This window comes from Grammomys surdaster, unplaced genomic scaffold (genome assembly GCF_004785775.1).
Source record: "Grammomys surdaster isolate TR1022 unplaced genomic scaffold, NIH_TR_1.0 169, whole genome shotgun sequence".
In the NCBI taxonomy this organism is placed as follows: Eukaryota; Metazoa; Chordata; class Mammalia; order Rodentia; family Muridae; genus Grammomys; species Grammomys surdaster.
The window spans coordinates 9,764,782-9,790,433 of NW_021604617.1; the positions used below are offsets into that span (position 1 = coordinate 9,764,782).

A 25,652-nucleotide genomic window follows, 5' to 3' on the forward strand; every position below is an offset into this window, starting at 1 on the left:
AACCGAGGACAGACCTTAGCCCTGGCCTCAGTTACCTGCACAGCATGTCTCCTCACATGAAGGTGGGGATGGGGTTCTGGCTCTGCCATGAGGTGTCTCCTGGGAGACTCATGTTCTAATGCTTAGGGATAAGAACTGTGGTGAAACCCACACAGCAAGGGTGCTGAGGAGAGCCCCTCCCCAGAATGAAAGGCTGCAGTGAAGAAGGCCCAAGCCCACTTACTCCTCACTCCTGGCATCAAACAGCATTCGGGTCAGCAGGGAAGAATCAGCGGTAGTATTTAGCAAACAGTGCTTAGCTCTGGTCTGGGTCCTTCAAGGAACCCAAGTGTCTCCATGACCTATTATCCTCCTGCTGGCTGCAGGCATAGAAAAGAGGAAGGGGCCAGGTGGTAGCATGCATGCCTGGGAGGCAGAGGCAGGCGGGTCTCTGAGTTGGAGGCCAGCCTGGTCTACAGAGGGAGTTTCAGGAAAGCCAGGGCTATACAGAGAAACTCAGAAGGAGGAAGGGGAAGAGGGGGAGAAGAAGACAGAAAGACACAAAAGGAAGGAAGGAAGGAAGAAAAAGAAAGAAAGAAGAAAGAAAGAAAGAAAGAAAGAAAGAAAGAAAGAAAGAAAGAAAGAAAGAAAGAGAAAGAAAGAAAGAAGGAAAGAAAGAAAGAGAGGGAAGGAAGAAAGAGAGGTAAGGAGGGAAGGAGGAAGGAAAGAAGAGGAAGGGCAATGGTTGGAGCCACCTGCCTTCTCACCTTTCCTCCCTTTGTAGAATAATAGGCAGGGGATCTGACTTTAGGTTCAAATCCTGGCTCAGCCTCTTACTGAGTGACCCTGAGCAAATACTATCATACCTGCCTAGGGTAGTGGCACTTAGGAGGCAGAGGCAGGAGGATCTCTTGAGTTCATAGCCAGTCAGGTCTACAAAGTGAGCTCCAAGACAGCCAGGGAAACCCTTTCCCAAAAACCCAAAATATAAAATATGATGACACCACACCCTGATCCTCGCCTATCAGATGGGAGTGGAGCTGAGACTGCAGCTCCAGTGACAGTGCTTGCAGCACAGAGATACCAATTCGATCCCCAGCAAGGCATGAACGAGGTGTGGTGTGCACTCAAGATCTGGAAGGTCAGGTGTCCCTGAGACAGCCCATCAGGTAAAAAGCATTTATCATAATGATCTCAGTTCAAGCTCTGGGACCCACAGTGGAAGAAGAGAACAGGCTCTCAAAACTTGTCCTCTGAGTCTCACATGTACCCTGGCAAATGGGTTTCTACTCACACAGGAGGAGGGGGAGGAAGAGGAGAAGGAAGAGAGAAAAAGGAAGAAAGGAAGGAAAAGAGAAGAGGAAGAGGAGGAAAGGAAGGAAGGAGAGAAAAGAGGAAGAAGGAAGAGAGAGAGGAGGAAGAGGACGACAAGGAGGAAACATGTCCATAATCTCAGCACTTGGAAGGTAGAGACAAGGCGGACCAGGACCTCAAGGCCTTAGCTATGCAGTAAGTTTGAAGCTAGCCTTGGCTACATGTTTTCAAAAAATTGTTGTGTGTGAGGGGAATAAGACATGAAGACATAACCTAGAAAGATGTGAGATCGTGGCTGTTTTGTAAATAAGAAACTTTTCAGGATAAAAGTACAGGCTGAAGGTATAGGAGTAACTGCTTCCAGAAATCATAGATTGAGAGGGAAGGGCTTGCCCCAGGTGGCAGCCCCAGTTGGGTGCTTGTCCCCCCTGTCACGGTAAGGACAGGCCTTGGTCCTGACAGATCAGATGAACCAGAGCAAAGGAGCCAAATGAGGAGAGACTGGCAGCAGTTAAACCATTGCCCTGACTAAAGACTCCCCTGGGTTGGAGAGTTCTGGGTGGGGGTGGGGTAGTCTCTGCTCCCCACCCCCCCTCCACTACCACCACCAAGAACCTTCAACTGTCAAGTACTGTGCTAGGTGCTAGCTGTTCTAGGTGTTCACCCGATAGATAGCCTTCAGCATGCTGAACATCTCAGGTAGGCACTCACCGGGCCTGCCCCTCCTGCAGAAATGGGGCCTTTTCCCCCTGAGGCCTCAGACTGGGACCTCTCTTATCAGGCTGGATGCTCTGAGAGGAAAAAGCTCATTTCTTTCTCATACTGTTAGGGAACAACTAGGCAGATGGGTTTTCTCCTTTTATTTCACTGAAGTGTTGGCGTGGGTTGGGATGGCCCCTTCATCATAGCTGTCTGGGGAAGGGTTTGTATAAAAGCCCATCAGTCATTAAAGATATAGCAAACCTTAGGAAACGGAGAAAATCTCTCTCAAACCTAGAAAAGCAGCCTTCTTAGTCCTGAAATATCAGGGCCTAAGACACAGAGCAAGCCACTTGGATAGAGTCTAGCTACCCTCACATCCAGGGTAGATGGGCTGGTAGCAGTCCGGGAAGGAGCGGCTGAGAAGCTGGGGGGTGGTGGGGACAGGGTGGGGGGCATCTAGCTTCAGTAGCAGAGGAGAAGTATAGCTCAACTCCACTCCCTCAACCTCAGCCTGAGAGAAGGGAGGAAGCCAGGCTACTCCAAGGACAAAAGCCCCTAGACTCTGCCTCCTAGCTTCTGTGACAGGCTAGTAACTCTTACATGTTTAGGCTTGAGGGAGACTCTAAATCTCTGAAGTTTTCTGAAACAGTATCTCCGTTTTCTCTGAGCTCTGGAGATCCAGCTATCCATAAAACTGTTGGTTCCCTGATTATAAGGTAATATTACTTTTAAGAATCACTGGGAGTTGGGCCAGAGAGATGGCTCAGCACACTGCTCTTGCAGAGGACCCCCGTGGGGTTCCCAGCACCCGTGTTGGGTGGCTAACTACTGCCTCCTGTAACTCCAGCTCCCAGGAGATGCAATGCCTCTACCCTCTGTGGGCATTTGCACTCAGGTACACATAGACATAATTAAAAAGACATCTTCTTTTTAATCACCGAAAGTAGGGATTGGGGTGTAATTAGGTTGGCAGAGTGAGAGTACTTTCGTGCATAAAACCCTGAGTTCTGTCCCCAGGACCATATAAAACCAGTGTGAAGACAGACCCGTCATCCGAGCACACAGGACATAGACACAGAAGAGTCTGGAGTTCAAGGTCTCCTCAGCTACGTAGAGTTTGAAGCCAGCCTGGCTCTACATGAGACCCTGTCTAAAAGAAAAGAAAAGAAAACACCTAAAAACAAAAACCAACCAAACAAACAAACAAAAACCCAAACAAACAAACAAACAAAAACCCAAACAAACATAGTATTCATATTCAGCATTCTTACCACAACAAAAAGTGTGTGAGGCGTTTGAGAGAAAGCATCTTCTAATAACAAATAAATAGATTTCAGGGATTAGGGGCAGTACTCTTATTTTTTGATTTAGAGACTGGGTTTCACTATGTGGCTTAGGCCTCAAAAACAAGACCCTTGCCAGCAAGGCAAAGATGCTTGCCACAAAGCCTGAGTTCCCTCCCCAAGACCCACAGGGTGGAAGGACAGAACGCACACCTACAGGTTGTTGCCTGACCTCCAGATGTATGCTCTGATACATGTATGCACACATACAAATGAGACCAGTAAATGGAAGTCATAGACAAGATCCTCCTACCTCAGCCTCCCAAATGCTAGGTGTCAGTAACGCGCTACCAGGTTCTTCTTGGATTGAATTTTTCAAAAATCTAAAGGCTCCCAGTCTGATGAAGGCCGCACCCCACCTTTGGGGTTGGCGTTTAGTCTGATGGAGGAGGCAGTTTGGTATGTAGCCATTTCCCTCAACATACTCCATGGCCATCTGCTTGAGCTTCTGCCAGCCTCAGCTTTCTGTCTGTCTGTCTGTCTTAGCTTGCCTCCCTCCCAGCAGCCCATGTGTTGCATGAACTTTTCAAATGTATGACACTGACAAACATGTACTCAGCCCAGGTAAGAGAGACCCCAGTGAGAGACAGGGGTACGATTCCACCAAAGTCCAACTTGGTGAACAATGGGTTTCTTGGGCTTATTTATCTCCATGTGAGGAGTTGCTCACAGGAATATGGGTGACTTGCTTAGAGTTAGTATTGCTGTGATGAAACATGATGATTGGAAGGTAAATTAGGGAGAAAGGGTTTATTTGGCTTACCCTTCCACACTGCCGTTCATCACTGAAGGAAGTCAGGACAAGAGCGTAAACAAGGCAGGCTCCTGGAGGCAGGAGCTGACGCAGAGGCCATGGAGGAGTGTCGCTGACTGGCCTGCTTCCCATGGCTTGCTCAGCCTGCTTTCTTATAGAACCCAGGACCACCAGCCCAGGGATGGCACCACCCATCATGGTCTGGGCCTTCTGCCATCAATCACTAATTGAAGTAAATGTCCCCCAGCTGGACCTTGTGGAAGCATTTTCTCAACTGAGGTACCCTCCTTTCGGATAACTCTAGCTTGTATCAAGTTGACCTAAGACTAGGTAACACAGTGGGCAACCCCGAAACAAATGCATAGCTGAAAAGTCTCACCCTAGCACGGATGACAACTACCTAAAAGCCACACAGATGATTCCCCCACCCCTTTTAACTAGCCTTCCACACTTTATACACTGTGGTACTTTCCAAGAGCACATGCAAATGGCAGAAATACAACCTGCAAGCTAGGAAGGTCAAGAGAGGGTGGCTGAGACCCAAGTAAGGATTCCCCCACGACTCTTTCTTCTGTGAGGAAGTATCAACAGGCCGCCATCTTGGGAGTCCACTGCAAGTAATCACAGCCACTCTGGTGGAGACAACAATGACTGCCGGACTTGCAGCAGAGTGCCTCACGACACCATGTGGCTGGTCTTGGGGTAGCTGTCTTCTCTAGGGATGGTTGCCATAGCAATGGCAGTGGGGGTGAAGTAGGGTGTATGACTCCCCGCTGCCACTGCCAAGTAAGGAGCTCAGACACTGGGGACTTGAGTGGGGACTCTAGGCAGGGTTTGCAGTGAGTATAAAATGACTCCCTGTGCTGGGCAATGACCATGGACAGAGCTTCCAGGGAAATAGGGAGTTAAGAGTGCATCTTCACTGCGCTGGTCTATCCCCAGTGATGCCCAGTTCCCTTGGGTGCCAGCACCTTCTGCGATCCTCTAAGAGCTCCAGCAGAGGCTGAGTGCCCTCAGTCACAGTGTAGACCTGGAAGAAGCCTCCTGGGATAGCACTGAGTGGAAGGCATCAAGTAGCTCACTTCCCTGTGTAGATGACCTGAGATCTGCCCCAGATGTCACAGCCTCTGCAGAGCCACTGACATCTCAGCTGGGTGACCCTTTGTCCACATGGAGGCACTACTGTCCCAAGCACTGTAAGGCTGTTAGCCTGTCTATGGGCTCCATCTGCGAGATGCTAATAGCAACCGCCTCCCAGAAGCGTCTCTAGACATGGTCAATCGTCCTTAGGCTAGGCTAGGTGAAACAGTCTCCTCTGCTGAGATATCTCTCTCTCTCTCTCTCTCTCTCTCTCTCTCTCTCTCTCTCTCTCTCTCTTTCTCTCCCTCCCCTCCCCCTCTCTCTTCAGATAAGGTCTCACTATGTAGTTCTGGCTGGCCCGGAACTTGCTATATAGACCAGACTTGAACTCACAGAAATCCTCCTGCCTCTGCCTCCCAAATACTATATCTTTTGTTGTTTTATTGTTGTTCTGTTTTTAAATGTACATGGGTGTTTTGTTTGCACGTACACCTGGGCATCAAGTACGTTTCCAGTGCCTTCAAAGGCCAGATCTCCAGGAATTAAAGTTCCGGATGGTTGTGAGCTGTCACGTGGGTGCCGGGACTTGAACCTACCTGAATTCTCTAGAAGAACAACCAGTGCTCTTAATCCTGGAGTCCTACCTCTAGCCCATAAGTTTTTTTTTTTTTTAATTTTAAACAATGTGTCTGTGTGTGGGTGTGTGCACGTGAGTGCAGGTGCTCAAGGGTGCCAGAAGAAGGCATCGAATTATTTGGAACCGGAGTTACCAGGTATTTTGAAAGCTCCATATGGGTTCTGGGAGCCAAGCCTGGGTCCTCTGGATGAACAGCCAGCACTCTTAACCAGTGAGCCATCTCTCCAGTCCCTGTGTTTCATTAACTGAGATACTGCCAGAGGACACTTTCCAAAGGGGCCTCATTACTTCCGGTCTTCCTGGAAGGGCTCCAAGGTCTTTACCTCCTTATCTTGTCATTCTTCCCATCCATGGGCATGAAAGGGACATCTCCTGGTGGCCTTGGTCTTCCGGAAACTCTCCATACTATTCTTGTTTGCTTTCTGAGGCAGGGCGCCATTTGCTCTAAGCTTTCTACAAATAGGATATTAGCACTTTGGCCCTGGAGAGACCACTCCACACAGTCAAGAGCCCTTGGTGCATAATGAAGACCAGAGTTTGGAACCCAGCACCCATATAACAAGCTGGGCATTCTGCAAACATTCTTAACTCTAGTCCCCAGGGCTCTGACATCTTCTGCTCCCCCAACCACCCCCTGAAGCACACTCACTCACACACACACACCCATACAGACACAGATGTCTTTTAGATGGATGGTTCTGGAGAGATGGCTCAGTAGTTAAGGACACTGGCTGTGCTTCCAGAAGAGCCCAGTTCAGTTCCCAGTATCCATTTATGGTGGCTCACAACCATCTCTAACTCCAGTCCCAGAGGATCGAGTGTCCTCTTCTGCCTTCTGTGGACACTGCATGCACCTGCCCAGACATGTATGCAGGCAAGACACTCATATGCCTTCTGTGGACACTGCATGCACCTGCCCAGACATGTATGCAGGCAAGACACTCATGCATATTTTTTTAATTAAATAAGGTTGAGTATGGAGGGATAAACCTTTAATTCCATAACTTTGGAGGCAGAGGCAAGTGGATTTCTGTGAGTTTGAAGTCAGTTTGGTCTACATGAGTTCCAAGCTAGCCATAACTACTACACAGTAAGATTAGATAGATAGATAGATAGATAGATAGATAGATAGATAGATAGATACATAGATACATAGATACATAGATACATAGATACATAGAATAAATAAATCTTTATTTTAAAAACTGGGCGTGGGGTGGGCTGGAGCGAGCTAAGCTGGGCTGGAGCGAGTGGGACTGGAGGGAGCGGGAGAAGGGAAGGGGGAAAGTGGACTTGGAGGTGGCTCACTGGTTAAGAGCACTGGCTGCTCTTGCAGAGGACCTAGTTTGATTCCCAGCTCCTACATGACGGCTCACAGCCATCTGTAACTCCAATGCTTGTCTGATCTCTGCGAGCTCCTGCAAGCACGTGGCGTACAGGCACACACTCAGGCACACAAGCGAGTGCACATAGAAGTACACATTACAAAACGAAACTCTCTGTGGCTGAAGATAGTCAGCCCCTGACCTCCGGTGTCTACCTTCCAAACATCTTCGATTCCAGTTGTGCCCACCTGCCCAACTACAGTCCATTCCAAGTTGGGTTTTTTGTCTTCTTGACTGAACAGACATCTGCTATGCCGACAAAATCGGAATGGTGGCTACCGTAAACAGCACCAGGCTCAAGAACAAGGGCGTGGGCCAACACCAAAATGCCTACAACTATAAGAATCAGAACTATGAGGACCTTCGAGCAGCATGTCTCAAGAAGGGGGAACTGTTTGAAGACCCCCTTTTCCCTGCTGAACCCAAGTCTATAGGCTCCAAGGACCTGGGCCCCAGCTCCAAACTCATGCAGGATGTCTACTGGCAGCGGCCCAAGGTGGGCAGGGAAAGGCGGAGGGTCCTGGCACCGGGCTCTGATGCCACCAGAGCTGGGAGCAGTTCTGAACATGCTGCTGCCCAAACCTAGCTTAATCAGGGGCTTGTACCCAAGCCTGGCTGCCACACCCAGGCTGTGCTCAGGGCTCAGCATCCCCCTTCTGCTCGCCTAGATATCAGAGGTAAAGGGAGCTGGGGAAGACCAACCGTCACCCCTTCACGTTCTTATTCCTTTACCACAGGATATCATGCATAACCCCCAATTCATCACGAATGATATCTCTCCCACGGACATCTGCCAAGGGATCCTGGGTAAGTAGGGAATAGAGAGCTGGCCTCCAGGAGGAAAGTGGGAAGAAAAGAGGTTGGGATGGGGACAGGGACAACCGGATGGCTCTCAAATCTGGAAGCAAGTGTAGGACTCCCTGTTTCCCTCTTCCTCCAAGAGATGACAGTCAGCAGAAGTGTGACATTTGTCCTCTATGTCCCTCCTGTCCCTGCTGCTGTCTGGTTTGGTAAGCTGGGGTAATAAAGCAGTTACTTGTTGATGTATGATAAATTACCCAAGGCTTAGTAATTGGAGATGGGTGCAGAAATGCAGTTAGGAGCACTTCCTAAAAAAAGGAAGACCAGAGTTCAGATCCTGGCACCCAAGTTGCAAGCCCATTATCAAAATGCCTGAAGCTCTAGCTCCAAGGAATCCAGTGCCCCCCCCCCACTGGCCTCCATGCACATAGAAATGTCCCACACACACACATGCCACATGTGCACAGGAATGCCCCCCACACACACATGCCACATGTGCACAGGAGTGCCCACACACCACATGTGCACAAACACTCAGACAGACACATACAGACAAAATAAATCTTTTTTTAAAAAACAGGTCTCGCCAGACAGTGGTGGCGCACGCCTTTAATCCCAGCACTTGGGAGGCAGAGGCAGGCAGATTTCTGAGTTCGAGGCCAGCCTGGTCTACAGAGTGAGTTTCAGGACAGCCAGGGCTACACAGAGAAACCTTGTCTCGAAAAACCAAACCAAACCAAACAAACAAACAAAAGACAGGTCTCAAACCAGACTTGGGGCTGGCTGCTGCAGTAAATGGTGCCAGGAGTTCAAGGCCAACCTGGGGCCACATGAGACTGTCTCAAACAACCAGCAAGCAATTCTCACCCCCAGGCTCTCTTGGGAGAACCGCAGAAGCAGAGGGGGCAGGGCTGGCTCCGAGTGCCTGGAGATGCTGCTTCTGAGGTCAGCTGTGCTGTGGGACTCTGGCCCTCCGAAGCCTTGGCTGGATCGAAGGCTCCACTTTGGAGATAATACTGTCCTGTGGCCTGAGGTCTCAGCACCTACCTGACTGTTGGCAGGAGGCTGAGGCCCTTCCCAGAGGTTTGTCTACAAAGTGGATTGGATAGCTGACTTTTGCTTAGTAGCCCAAGGGCTTTTTGTCTATTTGTTTTGTTTGCTTGTTTTTATTTATTTATTGAAATAAAAAAATTCTACTATGTAGTCTTAGCTGGCCTCAAACTCACTATGTAGTCCAGGCTGGCTTTGAACTCATAGAGATCCATCTGCCTGTCTCCCAAGTGTTGGAATTAAATGTGTGCACTGTCACACTTGGCCTCATCTGTTTTTTGCTTAGGATGGAACCCAGGGCCTTCAGCCAGCTAGGCAAGCATTTCACCACTGATGTAACTTGACCCAACTGATCTCAGAGCTCTCTCTCTCTCTCTCTCTCTCTCTCTCTCTCTCTCTCTCTCACACACACACACACACACACACACACACACACACACACACCTCTACCATGTTTTGTTAGAAAGAAGCCCTGAATGTGGCCCATACTCAGGATGCAAAGGATTATGGGGCTAGGGTGTAGCTCAGGGGACAGAGTACTTGGCTAACATGCATGAAGCCCTGGATTCAGTCCTCAGCATCACGGAAAACTGGGTTTGGTGACATGTGCCTATAATCCCAAGATCTAGACGAGGCCAGAGAATTACTCATGAATCCAAAGTCAGCCTAGTCTACATAGTGAGTTCCAAGCTAGCCAGGAGCCTAGAGGCCTTGCCAGATAAAAGGGAAGTGGGGAAGTTTAAGGTTATCCTCAGCTATGCAATGAGTTTAAAGCTAGCCTGGGCTACATAGGAGACCCTGCCTTTAAAAAAGAAAAAAAGTATAAGAGTTGGGTCATATATTTTGAGGAGAAAAAAGTCAAAGGGTTGTCTGTCACAGGTACTAAAACTTCTATAGCATGGACCCAATAATGGGTCAGCGGAGTCTCCTGACACTGCCCTGGGGAGCAGGTTACTTCCTCCTCCTCTTCTTCTTCTTCCTCCTCCTCCTCCTCCTCCTCCTCGAGCCTCCTCCCTACCCTTCATCACCAGGGCAGGCACCAACACAACTTTACTCTCTCTCTGTGGCAGGAAAAAGGGCCGAAATAAGTACAGCAAGAGGCCAAGGGGCCCTGGGATCACAGTTGCCTCTGTGGCTCAGTGGGCTAGAGGGATGCTGGGTAACGGAGGATGAGACATCAGTGACCCCGAGTGCCCTTGCATTGTTGATGACTGCAGAATCTTTAGTCTTCCCTCCTGCCTGCAGCCTCCTGGCAAACCCAGAGGCCTCTAGTCATCACAGAAACTTGCCAGGGCCCAAAAGCTTGGCCAGGACCGGAATTCACACCCCTTACCCGGTCCATCACTGAGGACTGATCCCAGGGGACAGATGACGACGGTAGATGACAGATGGTGGCTCTGTGCTCCATCTTCAGCTAGCTCCAGGGCTCACGGTGGGACAGATACAAGAGCAGCATCTCTAGTGCTATGTGGGTGATGAGGGAAATGGCTTTCTTTTTTTACATTCATTTTCTTTTTTTTTCCTTTCTTTCTTTTTTTTTTTGGATTTTCGAGACAGGGTTTCTCTGTGTAGCCCTGGCTGTCCTGGAACTCACTCTGTAGACCAGGCTGGCCTCAAACTCAGAAATCCGCCTGCCTCTGCCTCCCAAGGTATGTGCCACCACTGAAAGAGAGAGAGAGAGAGAGAGAGAGAGAGAGAGAGAGAGAGAGAGAGAGAGAGAGAGAGAGAATACACATACACCAGAGACCAGAAGAGGGAATGCAATCCTTAGAGCTGGAATTACAGCTGTTTGTGAGGTATTTGAGTTGGGTCTTGTCACTGAACTCTGGTCCTCATGATAGAGCAACAAGACCTCTCTACCCCACCCCTCTCTTTCTTTTTCTTTTGTTTTGTTTTGTCTTTGAGACGGGGTTTCTCTGTAGCCCTGCTCTTCCTGGAACTCGATCTGCAGTCTAGGCTGGCCTTGAACTCAAAAATCCACTTGCCTCTGCCTCCTGCATGCTGGGATTGAAGGTGTGTACCACTACTACCAGGCACGATTTTCCTTTTTGATTTTGTGTGTATGTGCATGTGAGTGCAGTGCCTGTGGAGACCAGAAGAGGGTGTTCTCAGATTCCCCTAGACCTAGAGTTACCTGTAGTGGCAAATGACCTAATGACCTGATATGGATGCTGGGAACTGAACTCAGGTCCTCTAGAAGAGAAAGTGTAGCTTAACTGCTGAGCATGGCTCCAGCTCTTGAATGCTTTGAGACAAGGTCTCACTCTGCAGAACAGGTTGTTGGCAAATGAACTTACAATCCTTTTAGCCTCCACCACCACCAAATGCTGAGGTTACAGAAGTATTCCAGGAGGCATCTTGGGCCTCTGGCCAAACCTGTGCGCAGAGTGGGAACGGGGGCCGCAGAGAAAGAAAGGTTAATGGACGTGTTCAGCAGAGAGGAGCCTGTCCGGCAAGCAAGCAGGATGCTACACAGCCTACCCCAGATTCCCCCAAACCAAAGCGCGTTACCCTGATTAGTGACTCCCTTGACTAAACAAGCACATGAGTTCCGTGTCCCAGAGCCCAAGCTCTGCCTCAGTTTCCCCAGTTAGCTCCTTTCCTAACACTTCTCGGTGAAAAGGAGAGCTCCCTGGGCCTGCCTCTCTGGCTGGGGATCTGGGGCCTCCGCACACGTGGGGCTGCTCACGGAGTAACCCCTCCCTGCCTTCCTTTAAGGGGACTGCTGGCTGCTGGCCGCCATTGGTTCCCTTACCACTTGCCCCAAACTGCTGTTCCGTGTGGTGCCCAGAAGTCAGAACTTCAAGAAGAACTATGCAGGCATCTTCTATTTTCAGGTAAAGGAAAGACCAGAAAGGGGACAGGGAGAGATGGAAGGAGGGAGGGAGGGAGGGAAGGAGGGAGGGAGGGAGGGAGGGAGGGAGAGAGGGAGGGAGGGGGAGAGAGATCATGTATGTAGTTATTTTGTTTTTCAAACATGACACTGTCTGGGAACACTTTTCAACTAATTTTCAGAGAAATATCTGCTTATGAAAGAAATCATGAAAGCTAATTTTTTTTAAAACTCCAAAGAAAATAATTAGTTGTTTATGGCTCTTTTCCTGTTCTTATTATGTGTGTGTGTGCGCACTTGCAAACTCATGTGCCTGCATCCAAAACCGCACATTAGATACCATGACACTGAAAATCTTCACCATGTAATTGGTATGACCTGGCCCTTTAACTGATAAAGGAACGATTCTAACCGTCATAAAATGGGGAGGGGATTTTTTTTTTTTTTTTGGTTTTTCGAGACAGGGTTTCTCTGTGTAGCCCTGGCTGTCTTGGAACTCACTCTGCAGACCAGGCCGGTCTCGAGCTCAGAAATCTGCCTTCCTCTTCCTCCCAAGTGCTGGGATTAAAGGCGTGCGCCACCACCAGCCGCTGCCCGGTGGGGAGAGGATTTTAAGATCTCTGAAATACCAACCTCTAGCTTCCTTTGTTTTTCAGTCTGAATGTGGGTGGGGTTTTCTCAATACTGGGGCAAGACAGGAGGGAGAGATGGAAATGCGGGATTGGGGAGGGATGTTAAGATTTTAAAGCTTTTGCTGACTTTCCCTCGCCTATTGTAAGGAATGACTGGGCCTTGGTCAAGATGGTTTAGTGGATAAGTGCACTTACCCCCAGGCCAAACTTGAGTTTGATACCTGAAACTTGCATGGTGGAAGGAGAAAAATGATGGACAGACAGACAGATTTATCTCCCTCCTCCCTCCCTCCCTCCCTCCCTCTCTCTCTCTCTCTCTCTCTCTCTCTCTCTCTCTCTTTCTCTCTCTCTCTCCATATATATCTATACACTATATCATATACCCATTTATTTTTACAAAAATTCCAGTTAAAGAGTAATTGTTGCCGGTATGTTCTTGTCCTGGCCACCCACTAGAGGGCGCCCTGAGGACAGAGTTCATCTGTATGCAAACAAATGTCCCCTTGCTACCTACAGCTTTGGCAGTTTGGGCAGTGGTTGAACGTGGTGGTGGACGACCGGCTGCCCACTAGGAACAACAAGCTGGTGTTCGTGCACGCCTCCCATCGCCAGGAGTTCTGGAGCGCCCTGCTGGAGAAGGCCTACGCCAAGTGAGTTGCCCAGGCCAGGAACCAGGCTGGCCCTTGAGCCTCCTGGCTTCGGCTACCAAGGAAGGTGGGCCAGGTCACTAACTGAACCAGGGGAGGAGACAGGCCACAATAAGGCATGCCTCACTTTCCCTCACCATTCTGCCTGACTGCTCCAGCTCACGGCTCCTAACAGCGCCCTATCTGCCTGCAGGCTGAACGGCTCCTACGAAGCGCTGGCTGGAGGCAGCACTATGGAGGGTCTGGAAGACTTCACAGGCGGCGTAGCTCAGAGCATTCGGCTCCAGAAGCCCCCTCACAACATGCTAAGGCTCCTCAGGAAAGCTCTGGAGAAGTCTTCCCTCATGGGTTGTTCCATTGAAGTAAGCCAAGCTGGGTCTTGCTGCTGGGCCTTTGAGCCTGTTGTTACTGCGCACCTGGACCCCGAGGCTCTTTCCCCAAACATCTTGTCACTTGCTGCCCTTTCTTTTTTTTTTTCTTTTTCTTTTTTCTTTCTTTCTTTTCTGTTTTGTTTTGTTTTGTTTTGTTTTTTGAGACAGGGTTTCTCTGTGTAGCCCTGGCTGTCCTGGTTCTCACTCTGTAGACCAGACTGGCCTCGAACTCAGAAATCCACCTGCCTCTGCCTCCCAAGTGCTGGGATTAAAGGCGAGCGCCACCACTTGAACAAATTTTGTCCTTTCTTTTTTTTTTTTTTTTTTTTTAAAGAATTTTTTTTTTTTTAAAGATTTATTTATTTATTATATATGAATACATTGTAGCTGTCTTCAGATACACCAGAAGAGGGCATCAGATCTCATTACAGATGGTTGTGAGCCACCATGTGGTTGCTGGGATTTGAACTCAGGACCTCTGGAAGTGCAGTCAGTGCACTTAACCACTGAGCCATCTCTCCAGCCCAATTTTGTCCTTTCTTGAACAATTTTGTCTGCCTGTAGTGTAGAATGGTTGTTCCCACCAGGCATGGCCTCCGCGTTGTCTCGACTTTCTCTTTAGTATTTTCTATGACCCTGAGTAACTCATAATGCTAGTTTTCATAGCTTATCCTCTCCAGGGCGAAGGGAGAAGATTCCAGGAGGGCAGTGACCTTTATTTGATTCATTCACCACTGGACCCTGGGACTTTAGACCATACCCAGCATGCAATAAGCACCCAACAAATATTTGTTCAAATAAATAAATGTACCCAGAGTGCTTCCACCTAACAGCAGTTACGGGGGTGGGCCTTTATTGAAAAGGCAGAGGAGAATGCACTCCCCACAAAGCCTGAACGCAAATGTTTGTGCAAGCTGTTCTCGTAACAGTGAAGAAAACAGGAGTCACTTTTCTGCAGGTGAATGAATTAAGTTAAACCAACTGATTCTTACATAGCGTAGGATACAAACAGCAACGGCCCCTAAAGATAGACTATAATCTGCCTCTATACATATGACTCTAGCCGGGCGGTGGTGGCGCACGCCTTTAATCCCAGCACTTGGGAGGCAGAGGCAGGAGGATTTCTGAGTTCGAGGCCAGCCTGGTCTACAGAGTGAGTTCCAGGACAGCCAGGGCTACACAAAGAAACCCTGTCAAAACAAACAAACAAACAAACAAAAAAATATGACTCTATATGATAGCATCGTCCTGGAGGGGAGGAAGGAGAGGATTTGGGGGGCCTGGCCACAAAGGCCCTTCAGAGATGCAGGTAGTAGAGAGCATGACCCATGCCCTCACTTTGGTGACAGATCCATGAAACTAAACATGTGACAGTCAAGCTGCACAGCCAACCACAAGTGACAAAGCTAAGAAGAGGCTGGAGGGGTGCTTCCCTGGGCTGCTTTTCCAGAGGGTCAGGGTTCAATTCCCAGCACACAGCCATCTGTAACTCCAGTCCCAGGGGATCCAAAACCTTCTTCTGGCCTCCATGGACACTATAAACACACAGTGCACAGACACACACAGGCAAAAGCATTCATACACACACACCAAATCCTTCCGCTAGAGAGAGATGTACAGGTTGCATCGAAACCAGCATCCTGGCACTTGCTTTGTTCTGTGAGCTTTTTGTTTTGTTTTGTTTTGTCCTCTTACTGGTTTGTTTAGGCTTTTTGTTGTTTTTGTTTTTATTTTGAGACAGGGTCTCACTATGTAGCTCTGGCTGTCCTGGAACTCACTATGTAGACCGGGCTGGCCTCAAACTCACAGAAACGTGCCTACCTCTGCCTCCCAAGTGCTGGGGCTGTAGGCTTACCCCACAATATTCAGCTTATAGTATATTATTGCAAAATGGACAGAGGGGATCGGTATTAGGGGCACACAGGCGCACCCTGTCCTACTGCAGGTGAATCAGCAATTGCTTCCAATTCTAAAGTACAGGAGCTGGGGAGATGGCTCAGTAGGTGTTTGCTCTTGATGTAAGATCTGAGTTCAAATCCCCTGCACTCATGTAAAACAAACAAACAAACAAACAAACACTGTCATGGCCATGTGTGCCTATAGATACCCCCAGTGCTGAGCATAGAGACAGGTGGATCCTTGGAACTTGCTGGCCAGCAAGCCTATCCCAAAGCAATAAGCTTCCGGTTCAGTAAGAGATTATGTCTCAAAGTATAAGCCCGAGAGACGGCTCAGGGAGTAAATCAGAGCACTGGCTGCTCTTGCCATAGACGTGGGTTCAGTTCCCAGTACCCGGGTTGTAGCTCACAACACCTGTAATTCCAGTTCCTGGGGATCCAGTGCCTCCTCCTGGTCTCCTAGAGCACCAGGCACACATGTAGCACTGACAAACACGCAAGCAAACCACCCGTACACACAAAATAAAAGTAGACATTTACTTTAAAAAATACAGCAATAACAGAAGAGACTCGGTGGCTTTCTCTGGTCATCCCCATGTGTTCACATACACTACACACATGCGAGTGTCCTCTATAGTCTCTCTCTCTCTTTCTCTCTCTCTCTGTTTCTCTCTCTCTCTCTCCCTTTCTCTCCTCCCTCTCTGTGCCCTCACTCTGTGTGTGTGTGTGTGTGTGTGTGTGTGTGTATAAGTATAAGCAAGGTGTAGTGTCTCATGTCTATAAACCCTCAAGAGGCTGAGGCTGGAGAATCAGAAGTTAAAGAATCATCGGATGGTCTTGGCTACAGAGAATCTGAGAGCCCCTATGCCATATTAGACATGCCCCTACAGATGTAGTATGCGTGTTTTGAATCCCATGAAACAATGGCGTTCTTAGGACTTCCAGGCCAGATCTCAAACGCTGTCGCTTCTTTTCTGTAGGTCACCAACACTAGTGACGTAGAAACAATGACCCATAATATGCTGGTGAGAGGACACGCCTACGCAGTAACGGGCCTAGAGGATGTGAGTACAAGCAAACGGGTGTGAGAGCCACACCCTGCTGTGTCCTGAACTCCTGCCCCCCTACCCCCACCCCAGGTCTACTACAGAGACAAGCTGACGACTCTGATTCGGATCCAGAATCCCTGGGGCCGGATTGAATGGAATGGAGCCTGGAGTGACAGGTAGGGGGCTCTGACCCAAGAGAAGGGGACAAAAACCACAGCAGGGTCCCTGAGGAAGCCAGTGACACAGTGGGGCCTACCCTGTCCCCAGTGCTTCGAGGTTTTACAAGGACTGTGAAGGGTGGCTGCCCTTCCCGTGTCCACTGTTTCCTCTCTGCAGAGCCAAGGAGTGGGAAGAGGTGAGCCCAGATGTTCAGATACAACTGCTACAAAGGAAGGAAGACGGAGAGTTCTGGTCAGTGTGGCTTGGAGGCGTCTCAGACTCCTCACAGGCACCCCTCATCCTGTGCCGTGTGCCTTGGATGAACAGGTCCTGGGTTCCCTCCGAGGCCGGGGGCCCGTAGCTGCGGCTGTGGAGTGTACCAGCCGCGCTGTCTGTCCTCCCGCCCCAGGATGTCCTACGAAGACTTCATGAGCAACTTCACACTGCTCGAGATCTGCAACCTCACCCCGGATGCGCTCTCTTCCTGGGATTACAAGAGCTGCTGGCACACGACCTTCTATGAGGGCAGCTGGAGAAGGGGGAGCACTGCAGGGGGCTGCAGAAACCACCCCGGTGGGTGAGGGCAGCCTGGAAACTAGGCCTGGGCAGGAGGGTCACAGAGTCAGGGTGGTTGAGGGCAGAGTCCCGTCAAACACAGGCAAACATGGCTGGAATCACAGTGCACCCAAAAAGGGCCCAGTCAGGGACAGAAGGCCCGGCCCAGCACAGCCAGTTTGACCTGCGTCTTCCACAGAAACATTCTGGAGCAACCCCCAGTTTAAGATCTCTCTCCCAGAAGTGGATGATCCAGAGGACGACTCTAAGAGAAACGAAATGGTTTGCACCTGTCTGGTGGCGCTTATGCAGAAGAACTGGAGACATGCTCGAGACGGACCCCAGCTGCTGACTATAGGCTTCGTCCTGTTCTCGGTGCGCTTCCGGGTCCCCAGCCACCCGTGCTTCCCCTTTGGCTCCTCTTCCGCCTGCTCCTTCTCCTGCTCCTGCTCCTTCACCTCTCCCTCCTCCTGCTCCTCCTCTTCTCCCTCCTCCACCTGCTCCTCCTCCCCTCCTCCTCTTGCTCCTCTTCTCCCTCTTCCTCTTGCTCCTCTTCCTGTCCCTCTTCCTTCTCCTCCTCCTGCTCCCCCTCCTCCTGCTCCTCCTCCTGCTCCTCCTCTCCCTCTTCCTCCCCTCCTCCTCTTGCTCCTCCTCTCCCTCCTCCACCTGCTCCTCCTCCCCTCCTTCTCTTGCTCCTCTTCTCCCTCCTGCTCCTCCTCCTGCTCCTCCTCCTGCTCCTCCTCCTCTTCCTGCTCCTCCTCCTGCTCCTCCTCCTCCTCCTCCTCTTCATTCCCTGCCATGTAGACCAGGCTGGCGTCAAACACTACCTCCCTAGTCTAGGATTAAAGGTTTATGCTCTTTCTTTTCTTTTTCTTTTTCTGTTCTTTTATTGTTGTTGTTGAGTTTGGGGTTTTTTGGTTTTGTTTTTTTTTTGTTTGTTTGTTTGATTTTTGTTTTGTTTTGTTTTGTTTTGTTTTTGAGACACTATTTCCTTGTGTAGCCTTAGCTGTCCTGGAACTTGCTCTATAGACCAGGCTAGCTTCGAACTCAGAGATGTGTGCTTCACCTCTTAAGACCCCTGTGAGCATGAGTCACCTCAAAGGCTACACAGCCCTGCCACTGAAGTGGGGGTATCTTGTGCTTTTCCTGGGCCTCTGTGCTTTCTCACCCACCCTCTCCCTCTCCCCCTCTCTCCGGCCTGACTGGAATCTTAGCATGGTCAAGCGGCAGAGGCTGGAGGATTGTCATGAGTTGCATGCCAGCCTGGTCTATACCATGAGAGCCTGTCGCAGAATAATATAATGTTGATAGCCTCTGCTATTGTTGTTGGTCCTCTGCTCTACTCTGTCCCTGTTGGGATAACTGAATACCACAGACAGGCTAATTTATAAAGAAAAGAGGTCCACTTAGCCCTCTGTTCTGACATTCCGAGCAGACAGCAATAGTATCTGCTAGGTGTTTGGTGAGGGCTTTTAGTAGGTCATGATCTACGGAAGAGAAAAGCCAGGGCCTCATGTAACCTAGGTTAGCCTTGGCCTTGCTATGTTGCCAAGGTTGGCCTTGAACTCCCGACCCTCCTGCTTCTGCCAAATGTTGGGATTGTAATCGTGCACACCACATCTCACCCTTCTTGTTTCTCCACCATCTACGCATGTATATAGAGTCGTTGTCACTTGTTACCTTGTTGGGCGGCAGTCTCTCTTTGCTCCTGCTGTGTCACAGCTGCTCCAGACTGGCAGCTCTGTGGGCAGCTGGTGTTTCTGTTGTCCTCACCTCCATCTCACTCAGGGGTGGTAGGACTGCAGAGGTGCACAAGCACATCTTGCTTGTTTCGCTTTTCGAGACAGGGTTTCTCTGTATAGCCTTGGCTGTCCTGGAACTCCCTCTGTAGACCAGGCTGACCTCGAACTCAGAGAGCTACCTGCCTCTGCCTCCTGGGCACTGGGATTAAAGATGTACACTACCGCCATCTGGAGAAAATACTGCTTTTTAATTTAACTCAATTTACAGAACCACTCTAGGCAGTCCTAGATAGCCTCGGTCTGGATCATAGACCAGGCTGGCCTCAAACTCGCAGAGATTTGCCTCTGTCTACTTTTCATGTGAGGAGATCACAGGTGAGCACCACCACACATGCACATTAAAAAACTTTTTTTAAATTGTGTGTCTGTGTGTGAGTGCGTGCACATGAGTAAAGGTGCCTGCAGAGGCCAGAGGGGTCAGGAGTTCAAGGCTAGCTTCAGCTACATAGTTAGCTGGCCTGGTCTACATGATACCTGTCTCCAAAAAAATCAAAACAAAACAAGAGCTAGCATTGTGACTCATGTGCAAGAGGCCCTGGGTTCTATTCCCAGCTGTGCATAAAACTGGGCACGGTGGCACAGGTTTGTAAGCCCAACATTTGGGAGGTGGAGGCAGGAAGATCAGAAGTTCAAAGGGTATCCTCAGCTACACAGTGTACTCAAAGCCTGGGCTACAAGACAGAAGACAAAAGGCAAACATGCAGTCGTATGTGCTCTCTCTCCTCAGGGTCAGCGCCCACACCTAGCTATTTCTGTAGGTATGACACTCTGTGGACTAACATTCTAGGGACATACGCTTCTGACTTTAACCTGCACTGATGAGAAAATCTACCTTTGTAAACTTTGGGCAAACTGTAGTTTAAGATCCAAAAGTGATAAATTCTTAATGCTGTCAGCCGATGCCCCACCACCACCACCATGGCTCCGGTGCCCAAATGAACCCCAAGGTAGGTTCACATTTGTGCTCACATGCACACACAGAGGCGTGCACACAGGCACACACACAATGCATACTCACCTAGCTGACGGCTAGAGCCCCTTCATTGCCCTGAAGATCTGACTGCTGACTCTGACTCTCTCTCTCTCTCTCTCTCTCTCTCTCTCTCTCTCTCTCTCTTTCAGGTTCCAAAGGAGGTACAACAGGCTTACACCTGGGCAGGCATCCAGCCCCCTCCTGGCTACAGATGGAATGGCAAGGGGAGGGGTGTGGAGAAAAGTTCTGGGGAACCCTGAGTTAGGATTTCTTACTCCTTTTACCCAATGGTGGGAGTCGGGGAAGGATGAGACCACATTGAGTTCTTGACGATGTGGGAGATGCACAGGCCACAGCAGTGGTCCTGGTACCCACCATCAATCTGGCCCACAAGATGGCTCACCTTGGGAGGTCCAGTCTCCTTGCTCTCCTATGCTAGTCCTGTACCCACCTCCAGGGTACATACAGTTTCAGAACCTCCGGGACATCCACCTGAAGAGAGATTTCTTCGTGAAATACCGGGACCATGGCTTTTCAGAGATCTTCACCAACTCGAGGGAGGTGAACAGCCATCTTCGGCTGCCCCCGGGGGAATACATCATCATCCCCTCCACCTTTGAGCCCCATAAAGATGCTGACTTCCTGCTCCGCGTCTTCTCGGAGAAACACTGCGAGACCTGGTGAGGGGCCAGCCTCGCACGGGGGGGTAGGTGGGAGGGGGGGTGGGGTGGGGTGGGGCGGCGGCGGCACCCTGCCCGAGGGCTGCAGGGTGTCAGATTCCATCTCCCTTCACATGAACCCTATGTTATATTCATGGAGACCGAGACATTGGGATGTGAGGTCTGAACTTGTGGGCCACCATAGGTTTCCTGGGACCTCTGCAAGAGCAGTCAGTGCTCTTAACCACTGAGCCACGGCTTCAGCCCCTCTAAATTTGTAATAGAACTAGGAATGACTCTAGGGCCCAGATTTGATGGAGTATTAGGTAGTGCTCCATATACAATGACAGGACCCTCCCCAGATCACCTCACACCTCTGACCCCCAGTTACCCCTAAGCCTTCACTCTCTTATCCTTAGGTTGCTGGATGAAGTCAACCGGGTTGAACATCTTCAAGAGGTATCAGGAAGCTCTGGACTGGAGGGGTTGGAAGCGTGAAGGGTGTTTTAAAGACTGCCTTCCTCCCTCCTTTTCCCCAGGAGGTTGTCACTGACAAGGATTTGGACAAGGATTCTATACAGTTGTTTGAGATGGTGGCAAACGGGGTAAGAGGGCCAGTGGCAGAGGTGGAAGGGAGGTAGCCATCGGGCCACAGGGGCAGAGCAGGTGACTGGTTACAGCTGTTTCTCCTAGGAAGACGAAGTAACTATGTATGATCTACACAAACTTCTCAACAAGTTGTCAGCTAAATGTGAGTGGTCCACCCCGCCCTTAAAGCTCATCCCCACCCCATCTGGTTCCTACTGTACTCATCCACCCCTTCTTCCTACCCCTTCCCTCCCTCACAGTCAAGAGCTTCAAGACGAAAGGCTTTAGCTTGGATGTCTGTCGCCGTATGGTCAACCTCATGGATGTATCTTTCTGCCCTGTGGCAAACCTAAACCGGTGTTTCCTGTCTTCTCCCCTGACCCCTCCAAGCCTGACTCAGAAGTGGCCATCTCTCCCTCCAGCCTCAGTGCCCTCCCTGTGATGGGGTGAGATCTCGAGGGGGGGCTAGCTAGAGATCCCAGTTCTGGCTGTTAGCATTCAGGAACCCCAAGCCTGTGTGGAAGCCTTCAGTTTCTTCAGCCCCAGAATGCCCTCTTTACTCTAATCCTTGACTAATCTCCCTAGAAAGATGGTTCTGGCAAGCTGGGGCTTCATGAGTTCCAGGTCCTATGGAAAAAGATCAAGAAATGGATGGTAAAGGCCCTTAAAGAAACAGCCAAGAGGCACGGGAACTGACAAAGAAGCCATTAATTAGAACTGTAGAGACACAGAGACACAGACACACACACACACATACACACACCCCAAACTTGTTAGTAACCAGTATACCCTGTTATAGTCATGAAGGGTGCCTGCAGAAAGCACTGGGCAGGATACCAACATCCCCTGCTATGCTTGGGATTAACCCTTCAACTGCTAGAAAGCAGGGACATTAGACGTTCATGTGGCCTATCAGAGTGGCGGGGCCCCAGGATCTTGGGCAGACATCGTAAGTCAGTCCTGTTTCAGGATTCTGTTTTTAACCACTGTGAACCAACGTTGTGCATCTGTCTGTCTTCAGGAGATCTTCAGAGAGTGTGACGAGGACCGCTCAGGCAACTTGAACTCATACGAGATGCGTTTGGCAATAGAGAAAGCAGGTGGCCAAGGAGCGGGGGCTGTCCAAGGCAGGGGGCGGGGCGGTCAGGCCTAGGCCTGAATTCTGTCCTCACGGTCTCCCCATCCGTCCCCTAGGCATCAGGATGAACAACAGGGTGACTGAGGTGGTCGTTGCTAGGTACGCGGATGATAACATGATTGTGGACTTTGACAACTTCATCAACTGTTTTCTAAGGCTCAAGGCCATGTTTGGTGAGTGAGGCACCTGCCCCCTTCTGGTTAGGCCAGGAGAGCTGGCTAGCTCCCACACCCGTTCATTCATCCTGAGACCTGTCACTAACAGAACCTCTCCCACACAGAGCACACACCTGACCTAAGTTCAAGTCCACAACATGCTGGGGCTGTGACTTCTCTCTGCACCCCCATTTCCTTCTCTAGAAAATATGGTACAGACAATAACCATTCTGTTCCAGGGGCCAGGGATGGATCCCAATTGGTAGAGTATTTGCCTAGCTTGCAGCAAACCCTGGTGTAGTGATACACACCTTTAAGCCCAACACTCTGGAGATGGGGGCAGAAAAATCAGGAGTTTAAAGTCATCCTCAGATACAGAGCAAGTCTGAGGTCAGCCTGGGTCAGCCAAAAGACTCTGACTCAAAACATAAATAAATAACAAATGAAAAGATTGTCCCAAGGATTAAAAAGCCCATATTTATAATTCTTGAACTTGGAAAGCTGAGACAGGAGGATCACAAGTTTGGGGCAACCTTGGCTACTTAGTGAGACTTTAAGTTAAAACAATAAGAAGGAAGATGGCTCAGCGTGTAAAAGTGCTTGCTACCAAGCTCGAGGACCTGAGTTCAATTCCCAGGGCCCACTTGGTGGAGGGAGAGAATCAACAACCACAGGTTGTCCTCTGACCTCCACAGCTGTAAGCTGTGACACGTGTGTGCCTGCATGCCTCCTTCACACACAATAAATAAATGTAAAACGAACAATAAGTCAATACTCCCCTTATCTTCCCAGGACTCTAGTCAGAGTAAATGGGTCCCGGGCAAGTGCTCTGAACCAGGACTGTCTCCTAACCAGGATAGTTGTGATTCATTCCTGAGGGAAAAAGGAATACCTTTCTACTACCTTGCAGAGTGTCTCCTTTTTTGGAGAGTGGGTCTTTTAGACCAGCATCTCAGCTCTAACCCCGCCTCCCCTCTACCTCTCCACTCTTCCCCCACCCCATCCCCGCCCCGTGCCCTTATCCTTAAAACAGCCTTCTTCTTATCCATGGACACCAAGAAAACTGGTTCTATTTGCTTGAATATAAACCAGGTAAAGGGGAGGGGACGGTAAGGGTGGTCTGGCCACACCCTGATCCCCCTCCCCTCTAGTCCCGCCCACTCTCCATCCTCTGCTCTCTCTGCAGTGGCTGCATATAACCATGTGGGGGTAGGGAGATGCTGGAGCCTGGCTTCCTCCCTCCTCCCTCCGCCAGCGATGCTCCAGACTTCGTGGTGGAGGCTGCTCTTCGCCTTCGCTTTCCAATGCCCCAGGCGCAGTGTTTACTCCGTGCCCCTGATCCGGGCTGACGGGAACTCTCACCCCCAACCCTCACCCCTAACCCACTCCGAGCACTCTCATGCTGCATTTAGACTAGAAATGAGGTGGATTCTCCCCCAGTTTTTCTCTGGCGAAGGCAGCCTTGCAGCCTAGTGTTCCCGTATGCTGTCAACTCACACCTGCCTGCTAGCCCTCTTGTCAGGAATCCGGCTGCCTCCCCCACGCCGCGTTGTACGTATTATTCTAGTAAACAGGACATGGTTTACCACTTAATTCTTCAACACCGAAGAGGGGGTCCATTATATCTCCGGGAAGCATCTGCAAATGTGCTTGTCTACAAATTACTAGGGGTGCTGCAGGGTTCCAGGATAGTAAACGCACCTCAGTCCCAAGCTAGGAAAATATTACGAGCAATTAGATGGGTTGAGCGTTTGTGGGGTGAAGAGGCGCCGCTGAGCCAATGGCCAGCGAAGTCAATGGCCATGAACTGGGGCTGACAAAACCAGAGGTCACAAGGCCTTGAGGTGCTTTGGTCCTATCTTCCCTCAAATTGGCCCCTCCTCCAAAGACTGCAGGGATCTCAAAGATCAAAAGACAAGCTCAAGGTGTGTGTGTTGGGGATGAGGTGGGGGGTGACCCACGCCTTTAATCCCCAGACTTGAGAGGCAGAGGCTGGTGGATCTCTATGGGTTCTGGCCAGCCTGGTCTACAGAGGGAGTTCCTAGACAGCCAGGGCTACACAGAGAAACCCTGTTTTGTACAACAAAACAAAAACAAAGGACAAACACTTGCAAGAGCCAGCCAATAGATCACACAATGAGGGGTCCCTCCTGGTGAGAGACTGGGGGTCTCTCTTCTTGCTGCTGCACAGGCTGCTGAGGACTGGCTGTGCGTGAGGAGCTGGGGTTTCTCCACCTCCCACCTCACCTCAGGAGTACTTGGATTGCAGATGCGCACCACTTCGTCTGGCTTTTTAAAGTGAGTCCCTGGATTCAAACTCAGGTCATCAGGCTTGAGTGGCAGGCCATCCTCCTGGTCCTCTCTCTCCCTTCTCTTATAAAGCCAGTAATACTGCCATCATAGAACCTTGCTCCTGTGACTCAGCCTCTCCTAGATAAGGCTTCCCTTAGATTAAACCTTCATTCCACAGAGCAATCAGAATACTTCCTGCTCCTGGCTAGAGAGCTTCCTAGGGACCGGTGGTTTCTGTCAGGTCCAAAGGAAATTCCATTTCCCCAAATTCTGGCAGTTAGACAAAAGCCACCAGAGGTCAGGAACTTATGAAGCCAGTTCCCCTCTGCCAAGAGGAGCCTTTTCCCTTATTACTGGCAGCGGGAACAAGTAGCTACCTTCGGTGTCTATTAGTATACCAAAGTGCATGCTGGTCTCCAAGCTCCCTGAGGGTCACAAGAGCCCGTTACACATCAGAGTCCATGTTGGCATCCAGGCTCTTCTTGGTTCTTTTTGCTTCTCCTTCCACCCTGAATTTCCTCCAGCTCATGGGCTTCCCTTCCCAATCTCCTCATAACCCTGCTATTTTCTCTCTCTCTCTCTCTCTCTCTCTCTCTCTCTCTCTCTCTCTCTCTCATCTTCCTCTCATTTGTCCTCTCTTGGCCCACCTCCACTCTTTTTCTCTCTTCTGCCCATGCTCTCCTGGTCTCCCTCCTTCCACCTCTCTCTACTGGCTATGTTCAATCAACTACTTTCTGTCCCGTTCAATCAACTACTTTCTGTCCCGGCTCTGAACTGACAACTCTGGCCGTTCTCGCTCTCATACCCACAGTAAAAACCTTCTCCTTAACCACACCACCGAGCTATTATGTCATCC

General features: G+C 50.0%; 1 protein-coding gene across 1 annotated transcript; it reads left to right on the top strand.

Annotated features, from left to right (window-relative positions):
- Positions 1-1,914: 1,914 nt before the first annotated feature.
- On the top strand, positions 1,915-24,105 carry Capn11 (calpain 11). The gene is made up of 22 exons (XM_028766609.1): positions 1,915-1,992; positions 7,437-7,690; positions 7,932-8,001; positions 11,764-11,882; positions 13,027-13,160; positions 13,351-13,519; positions 16,407-16,490; positions 16,566-16,651; positions 16,812-16,886; positions 17,044-17,207; positions 17,389-17,564; positions 20,114-20,125; positions 20,433-20,644; positions 21,043-21,082; positions 21,163-21,228; positions 21,317-21,374; positions 21,472-21,536; positions 21,797-21,865; positions 22,233-22,311; positions 22,406-22,522; positions 23,538-23,596; positions 23,691-24,105. The coding sequence occupies exons 1-22, from the start codon at positions 1,977-1,979 to the stop codon at positions 23,715-23,717; spliced, it is 2,151 nt and encodes a 716-aa protein (XP_028622442.1). The 5' UTR covers positions 1,915-1,976; the 3' UTR covers positions 23,718-24,105.
- Positions 24,106-25,652: the final 1,547 nt, after the last annotated feature.